General features: G+C 34.5%; 1 protein-coding gene across 5 annotated transcripts; it reads left to right on the plus strand.

Annotated features, from left to right (window-relative positions):
- The first annotated feature begins 3,452 nt into the window (after positions 1-3,452).
- LOC106054891 (CKLF-like MARVEL transmembrane domain-containing protein 4) lies at positions 3,453-15,764 on the plus strand. 5 transcript variants are annotated; one of them, XM_056035317.1, is made up of 6 exons: positions 3,453-3,592; positions 5,699-5,798; positions 7,730-7,860; positions 10,536-10,730; positions 12,764-12,862; positions 12,957-15,764. In XM_056035317.1, exons 3-6 carry the CDS (start codon positions 7,741-7,743, stop codon positions 13,101-13,103), a joined length of 561 nt encoding a protein of 186 aa, XP_055891292.1. In that variant the 5' UTR covers positions 3,453-3,592; positions 5,699-5,798; positions 7,730-7,740; the 3' UTR covers positions 13,104-15,764. The 5 variants fall into 5 exon arrangements, with proteins under 5 accessions (XP_055891292.1, XP_055891291.1, XP_055891293.1 ...); XM_056035316.1 differs by lacking the exon at positions 5,699-5,798; XM_056035318.1 differs by lacking the exon at positions 5,699-5,798 and having other exon boundaries at positions 3,453-3,586.
- Positions 15,765-16,716: the final 952 nt, after the last annotated feature.

Below are 16,716 nucleotides of genomic sequence, written 5' to 3' on the forward strand. Positions count from 1 at the left end.
CATAATACATATCTAAGGTATGTGGCTATATCAAACATTCCTGATGCAAACATTTTACATTACTACGCAAATGTAGACATAGCTACGGTCACCAGACGTCCGTCAAAAGCAAGTCATATATATTCTCCTTTTTAATATCACGCCCTCCATCGACGTCCGGCATTATAGTCTAATGTAAATGTGTGAAAATGTCTGGCTTTCAATGCACTCTGTTCTTTACTGCAGGGACATATATATAATCCAACAATATTTTGGAATCAAACTCTTCCTAAATTTTGGTTTAAACACCCCAACTCACTCATAAATGATTCATTTTTCTATGGGTGTAAAATATTGATTCCAATTAAGGGCGTAGCCAGGATTTATTTTTTTCGGGGTGAGGGAGCTAGTGATTTGGGGGGATTTTTCTCCCCCCACCCGCAAAAAACAAACAACAACATATGTGCGTGTGTGTGTGTACATAATTAATCTTTAATTAATCTTTATTGTATTCTGACTCTTCATTCTTTCGGAAGACGTGTATTGTGCCATAGAATATAGGTTCTTTCCGGAGTTAGTGGGAAAATTGTAGACTTCCCGCCATTGCCAGGTCTGGGGTCTGGGCGGCGCCTTCGACATACACGAAGGTGACGGTCTGGGGGAGCCCCGCCGCCAAGCACTATTTCCGGTATTGAAAGCCAACAAAATGCATATTCTTAAGTATCTAGAGTGCACTATATATCTCATGCTATTAAATTTTTTTATTTCAAAAACCTTAAGTGCTATAATTCTTACTGACTTAGATCCCCTCGCGACGTTCGGCGCATTGGGGGCTAGCTGTTTCCACAAAAATCTGTCACTGGCAATGTCAATCAAACAGAGGGACATAATATATCAAAATCGAAGCCACGAATTTGAGAACTTCCAAATGACCTAGCTACTAACAGGAATAAAGGAAAGAATAGCAGGAGGCAACCGAGCATTTTATAGTACCCATAATTTACTTAAGAGCAAAACATGTGCAATTTCAAGGAAAACCAAGAAAATCATAGGCGTAGCCAGCAGGGGTTGGGGTTCATCCCCCCCCCAATGAAATCCCCCTCCGGGGGTGATCGGAGTTTAAAGTGACTGCCATGGTTTTTTGCTTTGATTTTTATTTATTTTTAAACAGAATCAAAGCAAAAAATCGGTCACTAAATTCCGACCCCCCTTCGGGGGGGGGGGGATTTCATTTCGGGGGGGGGGCCTGGCATGATTCCAAAATATATTATGTAATACATATTATTGTTTTTGAGCAATTTCAGTTGGCCTATATATCTTAATCGTGTTGTTTTTATTGTTCTTATATAATATGCAGCCATGTGAAACACTGCAATAATCCTTTAAATTATCTTTAAATCGAAGACATTTCGCCATTATTATTATGTAGATCGATATCTGCATGTCCCTGAACTAGTGCCCTTACGTTTAATATATATGTAGATTAGAAACAGTAGTGTCATATGTATATCGGGCCTAAGACTGATTTTTCGAGGATGTTTGCTGTAAATGTGGGATATAGATCATTGTAATCACTGTAATGCTGTAACTGTAATGTGGTGTATGAAAGATACTTAAAGAGTCGGAAATAAACTTTGTAGAATTGTTTGAATACTTCACATGGGCGTAGCCAGGATTTTTTTTCGGGAGGGGTTTTGGGGGGGGGATGCCCCCCCCCCCCGCGGAAAAAAATTATATGTGTTTGTGTGTACATAATTAATCTTTATTACATTCCGACCCTTTCGGAAGACGTTTATTGTTTATTGTAGACTCCCCGCCCTTGCTAGCAAGGGGTCTGGGGGAGCTCGCAGCGCTCCCCCAGCGCGGGGCGAAGCCCCGCCGCCGAGCACTTTTTCTGGTATTGAAAGCCAACAAAATGCATATTCTGAGGTATCTACAGTGCATTATCTTGCTATTAAAAAGTTTTATTTCAAAAAGCTAATGTGCTATTCTTACTGACTTAGACCCTCTCGCGCCGATCGGCGCATTTTCCGGAAAGCTGTTTCCGCAACTCTTATTTTGCGTAATTCATTTTATTGGAGAACATGTCCCGCAAAACCTCATGCGACGCTCTGTCAGAACCTTACTAAGGATTCGACTCCCAGTTCGGCATATGATTTCTTTGATTTAGACCCGATCTCTATGACTGACTCCTAAACTCTGTCTTTGCCATCTTTGTTGAGCCACATTTAATGTTTTTCAATTTCGGCAGAAGACTATTCACACTTTATTAATGGAGCCAAAGCCACTGGTAGAAATGTGTAACCTTTCTTGACTACGCTCTAAGAATTACATGCCTGTATTTCGCTTTAGATTTTATATCGAAAAGGAAAGTTTTTTCGTCAAATCATCTGTTGAGGGGTTAAACTAAAAAATGTCTGGATTTTTTTTTTTTTAATTCAAAAACCCAATTTAGCTACGATCATAGAATTTGGTGACTGTAGTTTGCTTTAAAATAATATAGAAGAGAGAGGTTTTCAACTCTAAACGCTCTGTAGGGGAATTTTAAACTCAAAACCATCTGGTTTTTAACTTTAAAGAAAAAGCCATCTGGAGGAGGGGATTTAAACTCAAAACCCCTTTGACTACGCTCATAGATTTTATAGTGTGTAATTTGCTTTTTTTTTTTTTATATTGAAGAGGTACTTTTTAGCTTCCAACCCCAACTGGAAAGGGGGGGGGGTTAAACTCAAAACCCCTTTGGCTACGCTCATAAAATTTTGAATGAGTAATTTGCTTTTTTATATTGAAGAGGGGTTTATCGTAAATTTTGGAGGGGGTTTTAAAATCAAAATCTTCCTTAATTGTGCTGTTGGAATTTGGGGATTGCTGTTTGCATTTTTTTTATTTTGTTTTATAGAAGAGGGGGATTTAACTGCAAAAACCTCTGGTAGAGGGTTTAAAACTCAAAACCCCCTGTAGGGGGTTTTAAACTCAAAGCTCCTGGTAGGGGGTTTTAAACTCAAAACCCCCCTGGTAGAGGGATTTGTATCTCAAAACCCCCTGATAGGGTTTTTTAAAATCTCAAAACCCCCTGGAAGGGGGGTTTAAACTCAAAACCCCCTGGTACAGGGTTTTTAACTCAAAACCCCCTCGGCTGTGCTGTGGTAAGTGATGATTTAGTATTAAAATCTCACCTAAAATAAACAAAATGAAAGCAAAAAATCAGTCACTTAATTCCGTCCCCCCCCTGCGGGGGAGAGGGATTTCATTTCGGGGGGGGGGGTTGAACCCCAAGAACCTCCCCCCTGGCTACGCCCATGATACTTCAGACTGTCATTCGATGCTTTAACTAATGACTTTATTTCAATGTTCAAAGTTACAATGAAAAACAACGTATTTGGCAACATGAGTAGGTGGGGCATGGGAATAACTAAACAGCATTTCCGTTACGGCCTAGACCCTATGTTTACAAGATCCAATCATTGAATCATACTACATACGTTATAACATAGATCTAGAGAATACTAGAGATCTAGATCTAGTCTATATCTAATCTAGATTAGTAATCAGTCAAAGAGTCTAGATCTTGATAATCTAGATCTTAATTCTAGATTTACAAGTTATTGTAAATGTAATGTTGGTTATTAAAAAAATGTTTAATTTAAAGTTTAAGTTTAAAGTATTTAAAGAAATTTAAAAGGGAAAGACATTAAAGGGAAACTCCGATAGTTTTTCAAATTTTAGTTATTGACATATTTAAATTCTGCGTAAAAAGTTGTAATAGTAAACATTATATCATTTTTTATTTAAATGCTCGGAAAATTTTATATTTAATAAATTAGACAGAAAATTCTCCACGCCCCCAAAAAAACGGGATTCTGCGAGATGTTTTTAGTTTTTAAAAACGTGACGTCACGAAGGTGCTGGCTAAATATAGATCTAGACCTATATAACCGATAAACTCTCTAGTCTAGATCTGTACCTATCGGATCGCATTTATTGTTACGCTTCACAGCTAGATCTAGTCTCCACGTTGATTTATAATCGGTCATTGTTTATAAACCTCTATTTCTACTTGAAGAAAATTAAATATTGTTCTTCAGCTTGTTGCAGTAGTTCCAATCACAAAGATAAAATCAGCAAGTATGCTGATACAGAAATTAGTGTCTCTTTTTATTTGTTTCCAAGAGATGAAGTTTTAAAGGGAAAATGGGGAAAATTTATTCGCCTGAAGAGCAAATATTTTACAAAGGCATTAGCTAATTCCTGTTTATGCTCAAACCATTTTGAGAGAAGCTGTTTCAGCAACTTCACTGCTGTGGAAATGGGATTTAAAAAAAAAATTGAAGTTAATACCAGGTGCAGTACCAACAATACATTGGATTTCCAGGCCAAAGAATTCAATTAATGATACTACTGAGACATTTTAAACAACTGAAGTTCATAAATATAAATGAAATCAGATTTGTGAGCTAGAAATTTACTACGAATACTAGATCTACTATTAAATTTCTTATTTAATAAGTAGATCTATCGTCTACGAAACTCAATTCCAACTTTTTAACTTTTGACCTTGGGGGTGTGTCTCGCCGGCTGAGCCAGCGTCAAGCTCTCTCATCACTTTTTCCATGTCAACCAATGTTAGGTCGAAACAGCACAAAAAAATCATAATTTTCTTACGGTCAAACATACAGTCATAATTAATACACCATTAGAAATTTCTTTTAAAGTATTTTAATGATGTAATAACAAATTTTTTTTTTTATCAAAGATAATTTCTTTTTCGCCTCCCTATCAATGAGTATCAATAGGATTTGAGTGCACCGTCGTGACGTCACACAGAAATTCAGTGAAAATCTGACTGTTTTGGATGCGCAGAAAAATTATGTCACAAAAACATCAATTACTAAGTTATTCTTGCAAATAAAAAAAAAGAATAATATATTCATTATCTATAAATCAAAACACATATTATATCAAAAATTGTCAAAACCATCGGAGTTACCCTTTAAATTGATTAAATGATTAATTTTAAATTAATTTTAAATGATTTAACTTAATTTAAGCTGATTAAAATCATTAAAGTATTTAAAGTCACCATCATGATCATCGGCATCATCACCAAGTTTCATAAACTGATAAAATAAAGTCATTAGTTAAAGCATCGAATGACTGACAGTCTGAAGTATTCAAACAATTCTACAAACTTTATTTCCCACTCTTAACTTTAACTAGAAATCTAGATCTACTTTAAGTTGAGACTAAGACCTAAGACGTCTCTTTCATACATCACATTACACTGTTACACTAGTTACAGCATTACAGTGATTACTCATTATTACTCATTACATTATGTTAATTATGATTATTAGATCTAAATTATCTCTAGTCTTTACTTCTAATTCTACTCTATTAGACTTAGAGTCACCTATTTTATATATATAGATAATAATTATATTATAATTATAGTATAGATCTAGAGTCTAAGTCTATATATAATATAGATTAATAGTCTAATAAATAATAAAAATGATCTATATTCTAGATTGGGACTAGATTCGATTATTCTAGATTTAGATCTAGAACAATTTGTCTAAACTTTTAAACTCTAAACAGTTATAGATCTAATTTATTCTAAATGCACCACTTTCAAGTCACTGTCACCTAGGTGACTTTGTCACTTGTGAATTTAGTTTACTTTTTAACTTTTATATTAAAAATTGAATGGGATGGGCAGGGTTTGAACCTGGGACCATTAAGATGACAGTCCAGAGTGCATAAGACACAACCAGGCAAATCATTTTTAAAAGAGGACCTAATCAGATTAATTAGTGGTGGTAATTGATACTTCCATCAATTTTTTTTTAAGTTTAAAAAAAAGATTAGCTTGAAACTTATCTACAAATATAGATATATTTATATATTATAGCAATGATGCCCAAAATACGGCCTGATCTGGCCCGTGACATCATTCCATCCGGCCCGCTGAAACGTCAGCACAGAGCGTAGAAAATCTTCCCCCTTCCGAAAATAAAAGATGAAAATGTATCTTTCCCTATGTTAGGACAGTCACGCTTTCATATATATAGATTGGTACCATGACCTTTGAAACTTAAATTTTAAATCTTCCAGGAAAAGTGAACGACCTTTACTTCTTTTTTTTTTTTAGGAACATGATAGTTAGTCAACATATTTGTTTGATAAGATACTGTGGATGTTTTAAAAACAAAAACATAATATGAAACAGGCATATCTGGTACCGCTTAACTCTTGGTATATACGGTATAAGCAGCAATATTGAAATAATAGAGAAGTTATTAGCTATGAAAAGGATGCATGGGACCATCATGCAAAGACCTGTTCAAAAAGGTTTCAACCATCATAAAGGATATTTTTCTTGGGAGAAATTTATGAGAGAGACTACTGATGGCGCCAGAAGTATGGTTGGATTCCACTGTGGACTGGAAGCAAGAGTTATTAGAAAAGTTGTCGAGTCAAATGGAACCAAGTGTCTGCAGCTTCATTGCTTTATTCACCAACTGTCAAGGATTTGAACCTGGAGCATATGATAAGGTACTAGAACGTTTTTTTTAAATCAATATTTGAGACAGAGCATTCAAATCAAGTATCTCAACTGAATTACCACACAAAGTTGTGGGATTTGGCTATTTTATGAGACATTACGTCACATCTGAATGAACTCAATATCAAACTACAATTTGATTTCACTTAGCATGTCTTATGCTGACATAAGCGCTTTCGAACAACATTGCAGCTCTTCATTTAGCAGGGGAAGGGGTGCATCTTTTCAAGTTCTAGCCTCTACAAAAATACAAGCAGCTTAATATGTCTATCCCAAAGGATTAAAAAAACGATCTTATTTCTGAGACCAATGAAGGATTATTCACTGAAAGATTTATCGATTTTCACATTTTTAAAGAATGAAATAAGTCTTTTCGAAAATCCATTAGCGGCTGATGTGTCAAGAGCCCTGTCATACCTGTAACTGGAACTGATTGACTTACAAAGCCAGACGTCCCTTCTTGATAAATTTCTAACCATGCAGACAATTGATTTCTACTCTGTGTTGCCTGCAGAAACTTGTCTAAATCCCCCGAAACAAGAGTTAAGGATGGTCACCTTGTTTACAAGCACAAACTATTTCAGTGATGAAACAGGCGAAACCAATATTATATCCTCATATCACGGACGAGAGTCTGGATTCAGTGCTCTGACTTTGTGGCTCATCTATGCAGCCGGATATTCAGAAGTATATTTTCGAATAAATTTCTAACATGCAATTAATGTGTGAATAATTACATAAAAATGATTTCAATCAATTTTCTTTCTTTCTTTTTTATTTGATCATTTTAGTGGTGTGGCCCGCGACACGAGTGTTAAAAATTAAAATGGCCCACGGACCAAATTAGGTTGGGCATCACTGTATTATAGTAATTATTATTTTTGGAAAACTAAACCTTCTAGCCATAATATTTTGCAAATGGGCAAGGCACTTCCTTTCAATTTGAAATGAAGTCTGTTATACTTTTACTTTTAAGAATGCCACTTAATTTTGTATGAATTTCATTTTGTCAACCTATTCAAATCTATATCCATTTCAGAAGGCCATCATTCATTGAGTTTAGCTTTGTCGGTTATAGTATCATTGTTATTAGCTTCAACTTTTTTGTATTTGCTTTTTTAATGTAAATGGTGGAACTAAATATTTTCTCCTTTTATTAACTCATGTTTTTGAAATTATTTTCAGAACATTTAAAAATGGCTGATGCTCCAACATCACAGACTAGTGAAAGTAATAATGTTGTATATGTTTGGAAGTTTCCAATAGATAGAACATTTGTGAAATCTATTAATAGTATCCTGAAAGTTGCTGCAGCTGTAAGTAGTGCGTAATTATTGCATTGCAATCTTTCACATTCATTTTAAATGTACATAAAGCTTATTCAGTTCTATTTATAGTTTCTTTTTAAATGTTAGAGTGAGAAAGATTTTCTCTAAAATAAAAGTACCCGGTGTCTCATGATTCTCAACTTTCTAGATGTAAAAACTCAGCATTGAATGAAAAACCAATTTTTCCAAGCACACGTTAACATATGATATATATATATTATATATTTGTGTATATATATATATATATATATATATATATATATATATATATATATATATATATATATGCACATATATAGATATATATATAAATATATATTGTTATAAACCTGGTGGTGGCACAGATGGGGGTAGTGGTGTGTGTGTAGTCAGCCGACGCAAATCGCCCCAGGCCAGCGCTAGACGAGCGGTCAACCGTGACGAGCTACGACGGTCAGCCGAGTCGAGTATTAACAGGATGGTTCAGGAAGGATCGCAGTTGTGAACAGAGCTCAGGAGCATCACGAGAGTTGTAGTCATCTGACCACCTAGAAACGTCGAGCGGCGTTCTGTCCGGTTCGAGAAGGCCAGCAGGGACCCTATATAAGAGCGGAGGTGTCGCAGTCAACATGGTTGAGAAAAGGGGTTCAGAGCCCGGTTCACTACAGTCCGGTCGACTACAGCACAGTTCAGCTGTGTGGTTCTGTACGGAGCATTACGACGGTTTAGTGCGGAGTACTGTCAAGTACAGTTGAGACGACTGGCGTCTTGATCTTGGTCTGTGATCGAGTCCGACACATTGAGCCTAGTGTGTGAAGTCAGTCCTGAACTGTTGAACCCAGTGTAAGCCCGGAACGAGACGGAGAGGCCAGTGCAAGAGTTGATACGGCGGAACGGTGTTATCGGAGAGATATTTGTACAGTGTACGTGTTGCCAATAGTACAGTATTGGCTGTTATTAATTCAACTATTAAAGTGTTACGTTACTTTGGAGCCCTGAGTTTTCAAGTTCTTTAAGTTGGTGGTGTATGGTGCAGTTTGAGAGAGCCTGGATAGTGAGATTCGTAACAATATATATATATATATGGTCATAACAGAGCTTCTATATGCCGATTATTCTGCCTTGCTAGCTGCAATGAACATGATCTCCAGAACGCAGTCAAAGAAATTGCATAAGCTGCCACCTCTATCGGTTTATCTATAATCCTCTGGAAATCAGAAGTCATGTTCCAGAAGTCACCCAATAAAACCTACTCAGCCCCAAAGATCACCGTAAACGGACAGCCCCTTAACATGGTAGACCACTTCACATATGACATCTAGAAAGTATAGTATCAAATGCTGCCTCGCTGTCAAGGGAAGTTTATAACTGCCTGGCCAGGGCCAGTAGCACTTTTGGACGCCTTCAGGTGAGAGTTTGACGGAATAAATCGCTCCACCTGCCTTCAAAAATCAATGTCTACCAAGCGGTGGTTCTGTCAACCCTTATATATTATATGGATCTGAGACATGGGTACTATACAGAAAGCAACTAAGACTACTTGAGCATTTTCACCAAAGATACTTGTGCTCCATCATGGGCATACGATGACAAGACAGCACGACAAACAGCAATGTCCTTGCGAATGCCGGTATGGACAGTATAGAGGGACTTCTTATGGTCTGACAGTTATGCTGGGTTGGGCACATATTCCTTATGGGAGACGAACATATGCAAAAGGTGAGCTTAAAGGTGTTCGACGTAACAGAGGTGCCCCACGGAAACGCTTTAAAGACCCAGCTTAGGTGCCAACTTGCCTTGGAGAGAGCACCTGGTTGCATGCAGCCCCAAAACAAGACAGCTGGAGGTCACTCACAAAGGCCACGGGATACACATTTGAGACAGACTCAGGCGGCAAAAAGAAAATCTAAATCCACCACTGGCAGACAATGGTTTTGCTTGCCCTGGATGTGGCAAAATATGTAGGTCACAGCTGCATAGCCACGAGAAATACTGCATTCCTCATTGATCTTTGGACTCAAAGACAAGCCTTATTATACTTATTATATATATATTTATATATATATATATATATATTGTAATAACTGAAGGGAGGCAACTCAATGAGGTATAGGTGCTTATTTACATGGAGATATGACAAACACATAGGACATCTGCCTTGAACACAACATCTTCATATCGGTTCTAGACTTGGGAGGGAATAGTTCTCTCTCCTCTCTAATGTCAACATCCTTTCTAGTCTAGCAACTAATAGTACGCACCTTCTGCACTCTCTTGGATGGCATTGTGCTTGCTAGGTTATAACATTATATATATATATATATATATATATATATATATATATATATATATATATATATATATAGACTAAGATCCTCTGATGGTTCCACCCTATGTAGGTCACAGCTGGGGCTGCATAGCCACAGGAAATACTGCATTCCTCACTAAATAGAGTGAAAATGCAGACCAACTATTAGTCTTACTTAACACTGACTGCTGCAGCTAAAGCGCCATAATGAGGAGATTCACAATTTCGCTGTGACAGCACTACATCCCAAAGCTTGTTTATAGGTTGATAAATACATCTAGCTAGAAATAATCTGTATCTACTTTCATACTATTTTGTGATCATGTTTGTAGTTAGGAAGACATTTGTATATACATTGCTCTATTTGCGTCCACAGATTTTGTCTCTTATTGCATTCATATGTTCAGCCTCTGGAAGGTCAGATAACTGTGATGACTCCTACTCTTCAACATACAACTACTTTGAATTTGTGACAATGTCAGCTTTTATCACATTGATGATCTTGTGGTTTCTTTATGCTCTGACACTACATACCAAGCTGTGTTTCAAGTTGGTGCCATGGAAGCTTGTGGTAATGTGATACTCTTTATTATCTTTTATTTTTTTCTGTTTAGGTCACTAGTAGTCATAGAAATAGTTTGTGCAAGGTTTTGTTTACAGATATTATCTATAGTATTTCTGCCATATCTAGAGGCACTTCACCTTAAAAAGATAAAGTCAATATGATCTGAGATAAATGTCAGTAGCTAGATATGTCAACCTTTTGTTTTTTGACGGGGGGGGGGGGTAGATTAAAATGATATATATATAGGAGAGTGGGATGTTAAGTAGCCATTGTCCTTAATAAGGCTTGTCTTTTAGTCTGAAGATTAATGAGGAATACAGTATTTCTTGTGGCTGCGCAGCCCCAGCTGTGACCTGCATATTTTGCCACATCCAGGGCAAGCATAACCATTGTCTGCAGGTGGTCGATTTAATTTTCTTTTCGTTGTCTGTGTTTGTCCTTGGCAGCAGATTTTCTTTTGGTCTCAAATGTGACCTCCAGCTGTCTCATTCCGACACCGCATGCAGCCAGGTGCTCTCTTCTATGTCAGCCAAGGAAAGTTGACGCCTAAACTGGTCTTTGAAGCGTTTCCGTGGGGCGCCTCTGTTACGGCGACCACCTTTTAGCTCACCAAAAAAGACTGCCTTTGGCATACGTTCGTCTCCATACGCCATACGTGCCCTGCCCAGCATAGCTATCGGACCATGAGAAGTCCCTCTATACTGTCCATACCATTATCCTATTAATCCTCTATTCAGCAACCGTCTTCAGCTGATTAATAAAGTTTGAATATTAAATATAATAACAATAAAATAATATATTCATAAAGATGATCAGCTATTCTTTCTGTGCGTATCTAGATTTTTATAATCTAAGTTAGTAAAAATATTATAATATATTTGGATGATAATAATACAACAACATATTAAAACATGGAACATTTCTTCTATTTAGCTTTAGTCTTTGGTGGGTATTTTGACATTTATGTTGTAGGGCACTAATAATAGAACAACATTTATGTAGGGACATTAAAAAATAGAAAGTTATTCTGTCAGCTGTTGTTTTGAAGTATACTTATAATTTAAATATTTTTTTTAAAAAGGAATACATTTCTTCTTACTATCAGAACTAAAGAAGTTCCCCTCTAAGTAAGCCAACATCATTTTTTCTTGTTAGTTGTTTTCTCTGTGGTGAATTTCCATTCACTTCAAATCTGTTCATGTATTGCTCCCATGTTCATTGCATGTGAGTGCATTACAGTTGGTGGAAAAAAGAACCATGGAACCATGATAATTTAAATTCAATTACCTCATCTCCTAGAGAAGCTGCTGAATCATTTATATTGCATACTGCTTGAGTAAATACCTTTTAATGGCTACTTGAGTTTGTTGTGCCTATAAATGTACATGTTTGTTACCTCTTGTAATGCCTGCTTTTTAAAATACATTTTATTTACAGAACATTAGCATCTAAAATAATCTAAATGGTATGGCTTGTTAAATGATTTGATGAGCAGTTGCTCTGTTGAATTTATTCTGGTCATGTCATAAATGATGTTATTCTTTAATTTTGCTTGGTCTTTTTTTCACTTACATTCTCATTTGTTTATTGAGTTTGAATTTGAGGGTTTATGCACATTTAATATGTGCTTGCATGTTTGTGTGTTGATTTTAAGTCAGCAAGTTCATATTTTTATTTTGTTTAAAAATTGAAAGCAAAATATTTTAAGGGAATATTGAATGTATTCATGCTATTTTCTAAAATTAAAGGTTGATATTTTATTTGCTATATAGTCTATTGTTATATAGCTTTTATTTACTTTAAAAAATAATTCAAAAATAGTTTTTTTTTGCTCTTAGTAACTTGTAAAAAAAATATTATCATTTAAGAATTCCAACTACATACTAATATGATTAACAAATATACACTAAAATAGCCCATTTAAATTTTGAGATTTAACATACGAATAAATTATACCTATGTTAATGAGAATTTTTCTTTTTTTTTTTTAGAAACTATCTTTTCATTCAAATAAGCTTGTCAAATGTTTATCTTTGTAGGACCTGGGTTACTTGATTGTCTATCTGGTTTTGTATTTGATTGCTAACATTGTCATCTCTGCTCAGTCATGTGGCAAAGACAGTAATAAAGCTGCAGCGGTAAGGACTATTTTAAGTGTTGATGTAATTATAGTGTTAAATTCAACATGTAAATAACCTAACAACATTAATATCAATACATTTTTTTCCCCAGGCTTTTGGTTTCTTTGCCTTTTTCTGTTTATGTGGCCATGTTTTCTTTGCATTCCGTGAGTGGAGAGAGTCACGCAGTGAAAGTAGTGCAAATACAACAAACAATGCCACAGAATATAGCCCAGATAGAAATATAGAGCATTATTGATTTTTGTTACTATTATAGAGGTGTAATGTTGGTTACTTTTTTTATGATCAATTCAACTTGAGTTTGAACTAGCTTTTCCAAATTTGATGGTTTTTTTTCTTGTTGGGAAATGGCAAGGGGGAGGTGGTACATCTTAAAAGTTTTTTGGTAATAATGTTTACAACATAGGGTTAGTGTTAAGTGTGTTTGGTATTTTACATGGAGATTTTAAGTTTTTCCGAAATAAAAAGATAAACTTTGAGAAACTCTTGTCTGAACTAGAACATCATTTGAAATGAAGTCGTGTAGCCTACATTCGTTTTGTAGACCTCGATCTACATGTATTTAGCAGCATCAATTACTGTATGGTTAATGTTCTTAGATTTCTTTGTTTCTGAGACATGTTAAATATATTTGATGTGAAGCAAGCTTTTTTTAAAAAAATATGTTCAGTATATCTTAGATTGATATTTTGAATAGGTTTATAATTTCATGGTACATAATGGTAGAAATAAAATTAGTGCAAAGAAAAATGTTTATTATACTGACTTGGTGAGATTCCCCCTTTTTGTAGCCATCTGAATACTTGAAGTATTCTCTGCAGTGGATATTCTTGTTAGTAGAGGAGAGAAGTCATTTCTGAGATTTAATGTTTAAAAAACCCAAACATTCCATTGTCAAATCAATTCCTTATAATTCCTATTCCAAGTATATTAATTGTACATGTTTAAAAAAACAAATTTGTGTGTTTGTCTACAAATCAAAAAATGTTCGTGTAATATATATTATTTTTTTCACATTGCAACTAGAAACATTCCTTTATTCAATTTTTTTTGCTGGCAATATACTTAAATTATCTGATGTTTTATACACAATCATTGTTTAAATTACAAGATGTTTTTACAACTTTTAAACTAAAACAAAACAAAAGATTGGCCAAAGTAACAACAATGCACCATTTTAAAATGGCATTCCATAATACATAATACTACATTCATTTGGATGTTGAGAGTAAAAAATGAAGAAAGATTTAAGTTTCCTGAATTATTCATAAAGTCCAGGTCTAGAAATCATACAAACAAACAATGGTATTAACTAGATTAACACATGGATATGTATCACTCGCAATTTTTGTTTTTGAAGGAATGTGTAAACTTTACAGTTCAATACAAAGTGGCACATTGTTTTTATGATAGTATTATAGTAATATTTGCAAGTATGTAGATCATGGCTTGATCTTCACTACCTAGCAAACAACTTCTGTATCAATTCATATATACAGAACCTGCAAAGTTTTTAATGGTACAAAATATTTATAGCATACATTATATGAAGTATTATTATTGGTTTGAAATCCAACTTGTAACACTCTTATTTTACATGTGTAGCAATTTACATTAATCCTTGTAATGTGTAGTGTGTGTAAGTCTGTTGAGAGGAAATGAAACCAGTTGAGTTTGATTGTAATGTACATGAAATCCTAAACTTATCCAATAGATTGATGAATGCCCTTAGTAACATTAGATTGTGCATTCTTTTCTAGTAATATATATTTTTTTGTTAGCTTTGTAAATTGATTTTTATTTTTTTATTAATTTATTGTATCCTTTCTTTAAAATTTTCATTATTATTATTATGGTATATATATATATATTTAAAAAAAATAATTTTTTAATTAGTTTACACTTTTTTGTTGTGCACTGATTTTTGTAAGGAGCCCTAACTACATATTAATGCCTAGCTGCCAAAACCTATTGTCTATGTGACATCATTTTTCTCAAAGCTTGTTGACTATTAAATTTCACTCAATAATTCTATATAACCATAGCAGGTGAAGTAAAAAAATAAAGTATTTGTGGGGTCATATGCATACCTCTGTTTGACCTCTAATTTTGGGGTCATTGTCTAAATAACTTCAACTTCTTTAATCATTCATTACACTTAACAACTAGATCTACAAGGTTGGCTGAATCAGTGCCTAGTGAGTATTAGGCCTTGTGTAAAATGAGAAATCGCAGCACAACCTAGTATTTTTATCCTATTTAGTAATATGTCTGATGGTGTTCTGTTGCTCCTGAACCTCCAGCACTTTGTTTGAAACTTGTTTTAATTCTTATCCCTCTTTTCTTATTTTCAGTTTTCTTGTTTATATTATGATAGAAGTGACGAAATATTAGTATTGATTGATTTCCATTGTTGTTATGTACTGACCTTTCTCGTAAATTTGGATCTATTTATCACTAATGTGTTATTAATAGAACAAAATTGAACTTTGATCACAATGCTATAGAGATGTGTTTGCAATGTGTCCAACTTACATAATGAGTTATTTTTTGTGCTGCAATCCAAGTTAGTGCAAGATGACACTAATAGTTACAAATATATTATTGTTTTAGGCAACGATTCCAACTGAAGGCAGCTTGCCTCAAAGCAACTATTACCAACTGTGATAAGAATGACTAGTTCAGCTTGCTCTTTGTTTCAAATCAGTATTTGTGTGTATTTCAGTCATTCATGTGAGATTTTAATTGGAGTTTTTTTTTAACAAATATATTTAGTCTTATTTTTTTGCTAGGATGTGTATTATGAAGTTTAGTGTAACAGTTGACAATTTGTATACATTTTTCATTATTAGCTAACACTTTCATAAATATTTTTTAAATAAAGTTGACAACTTTTTAATTTGTTGGCTCACTACTCTACTACCTCTTTGTATAGAAATGAACTGTTCTGTTTGACTTATTGTGGAGTATTTCACATATAGAATACAAGTGAAACAATAAGCAGCATGTAGTTTTAAATAATTAATTAATGTACACAAATTATGTTATTGTTGCACACACAAATACACCCCCCAACCTGCGTGAACTTAAGTCCCAAATCTATTGAAAAAAATAAGTACATTTACACACACTAATATACGTATAAACAAGAACACATAGATGTGTACGGTATCAATTATTTTAAAGACAATAAAATAGTACCAGGTGGCCTCGCCTCGCTCTGTTATATAATTTCTTAAGGATTTACTGCTGTAAGCCTTGTAACGTAAGCAGCGTTTTTCCCGATGGACATCATGGAAAATTTTCATTCATAAAACATTCTAGCCTAGATTAATTTTTCGATAATGAAACATTTCTAAACCCATATAACGGTCGACATCTAGTTTTCTCCATGTGGCCAATGAGTTGAGAATTTTTTTCTCATTTATATACATATACCTACTTTGAAATTTTAAAGAAAGTCGTTAGAGCCGTTTTTGAAATAAACTGTATAGGCCTATATATATATATACATACAAGTATTGCTCGCTTAATTAAGAGTATAGGATATAGGCCTAATAGTAATCAAAGAAGTTCTTACATAAAATTTAGCCTGCAACAGATGGTGACCTTTGATATCTTTTCCTGTAAATGAAAAATGACATATTTGTTTAGCTTATTTCAATTTTTCTCTTTCGACACCCCCCCCCCCCACCCTTTTTCCCAAGATGGCCAAATATAAAACTCTCATCAACACTGACAATTATGGCACAAAACTCCATCAACACCAACTATGACAATGTCTTCGATTCCGAAGATTAAGAAAGAGTGCAGTGATTCACATGGCTACACAAACGCGACCTGCATATTTT

Source organism: Biomphalaria glabrata, chromosome 7, assembly GCF_947242115.1.
Source record: "Biomphalaria glabrata chromosome 7, xgBioGlab47.1, whole genome shotgun sequence".
NCBI lineage: Eukaryota > Metazoa > Mollusca > Gastropoda > Planorbidae > Biomphalaria > Biomphalaria glabrata.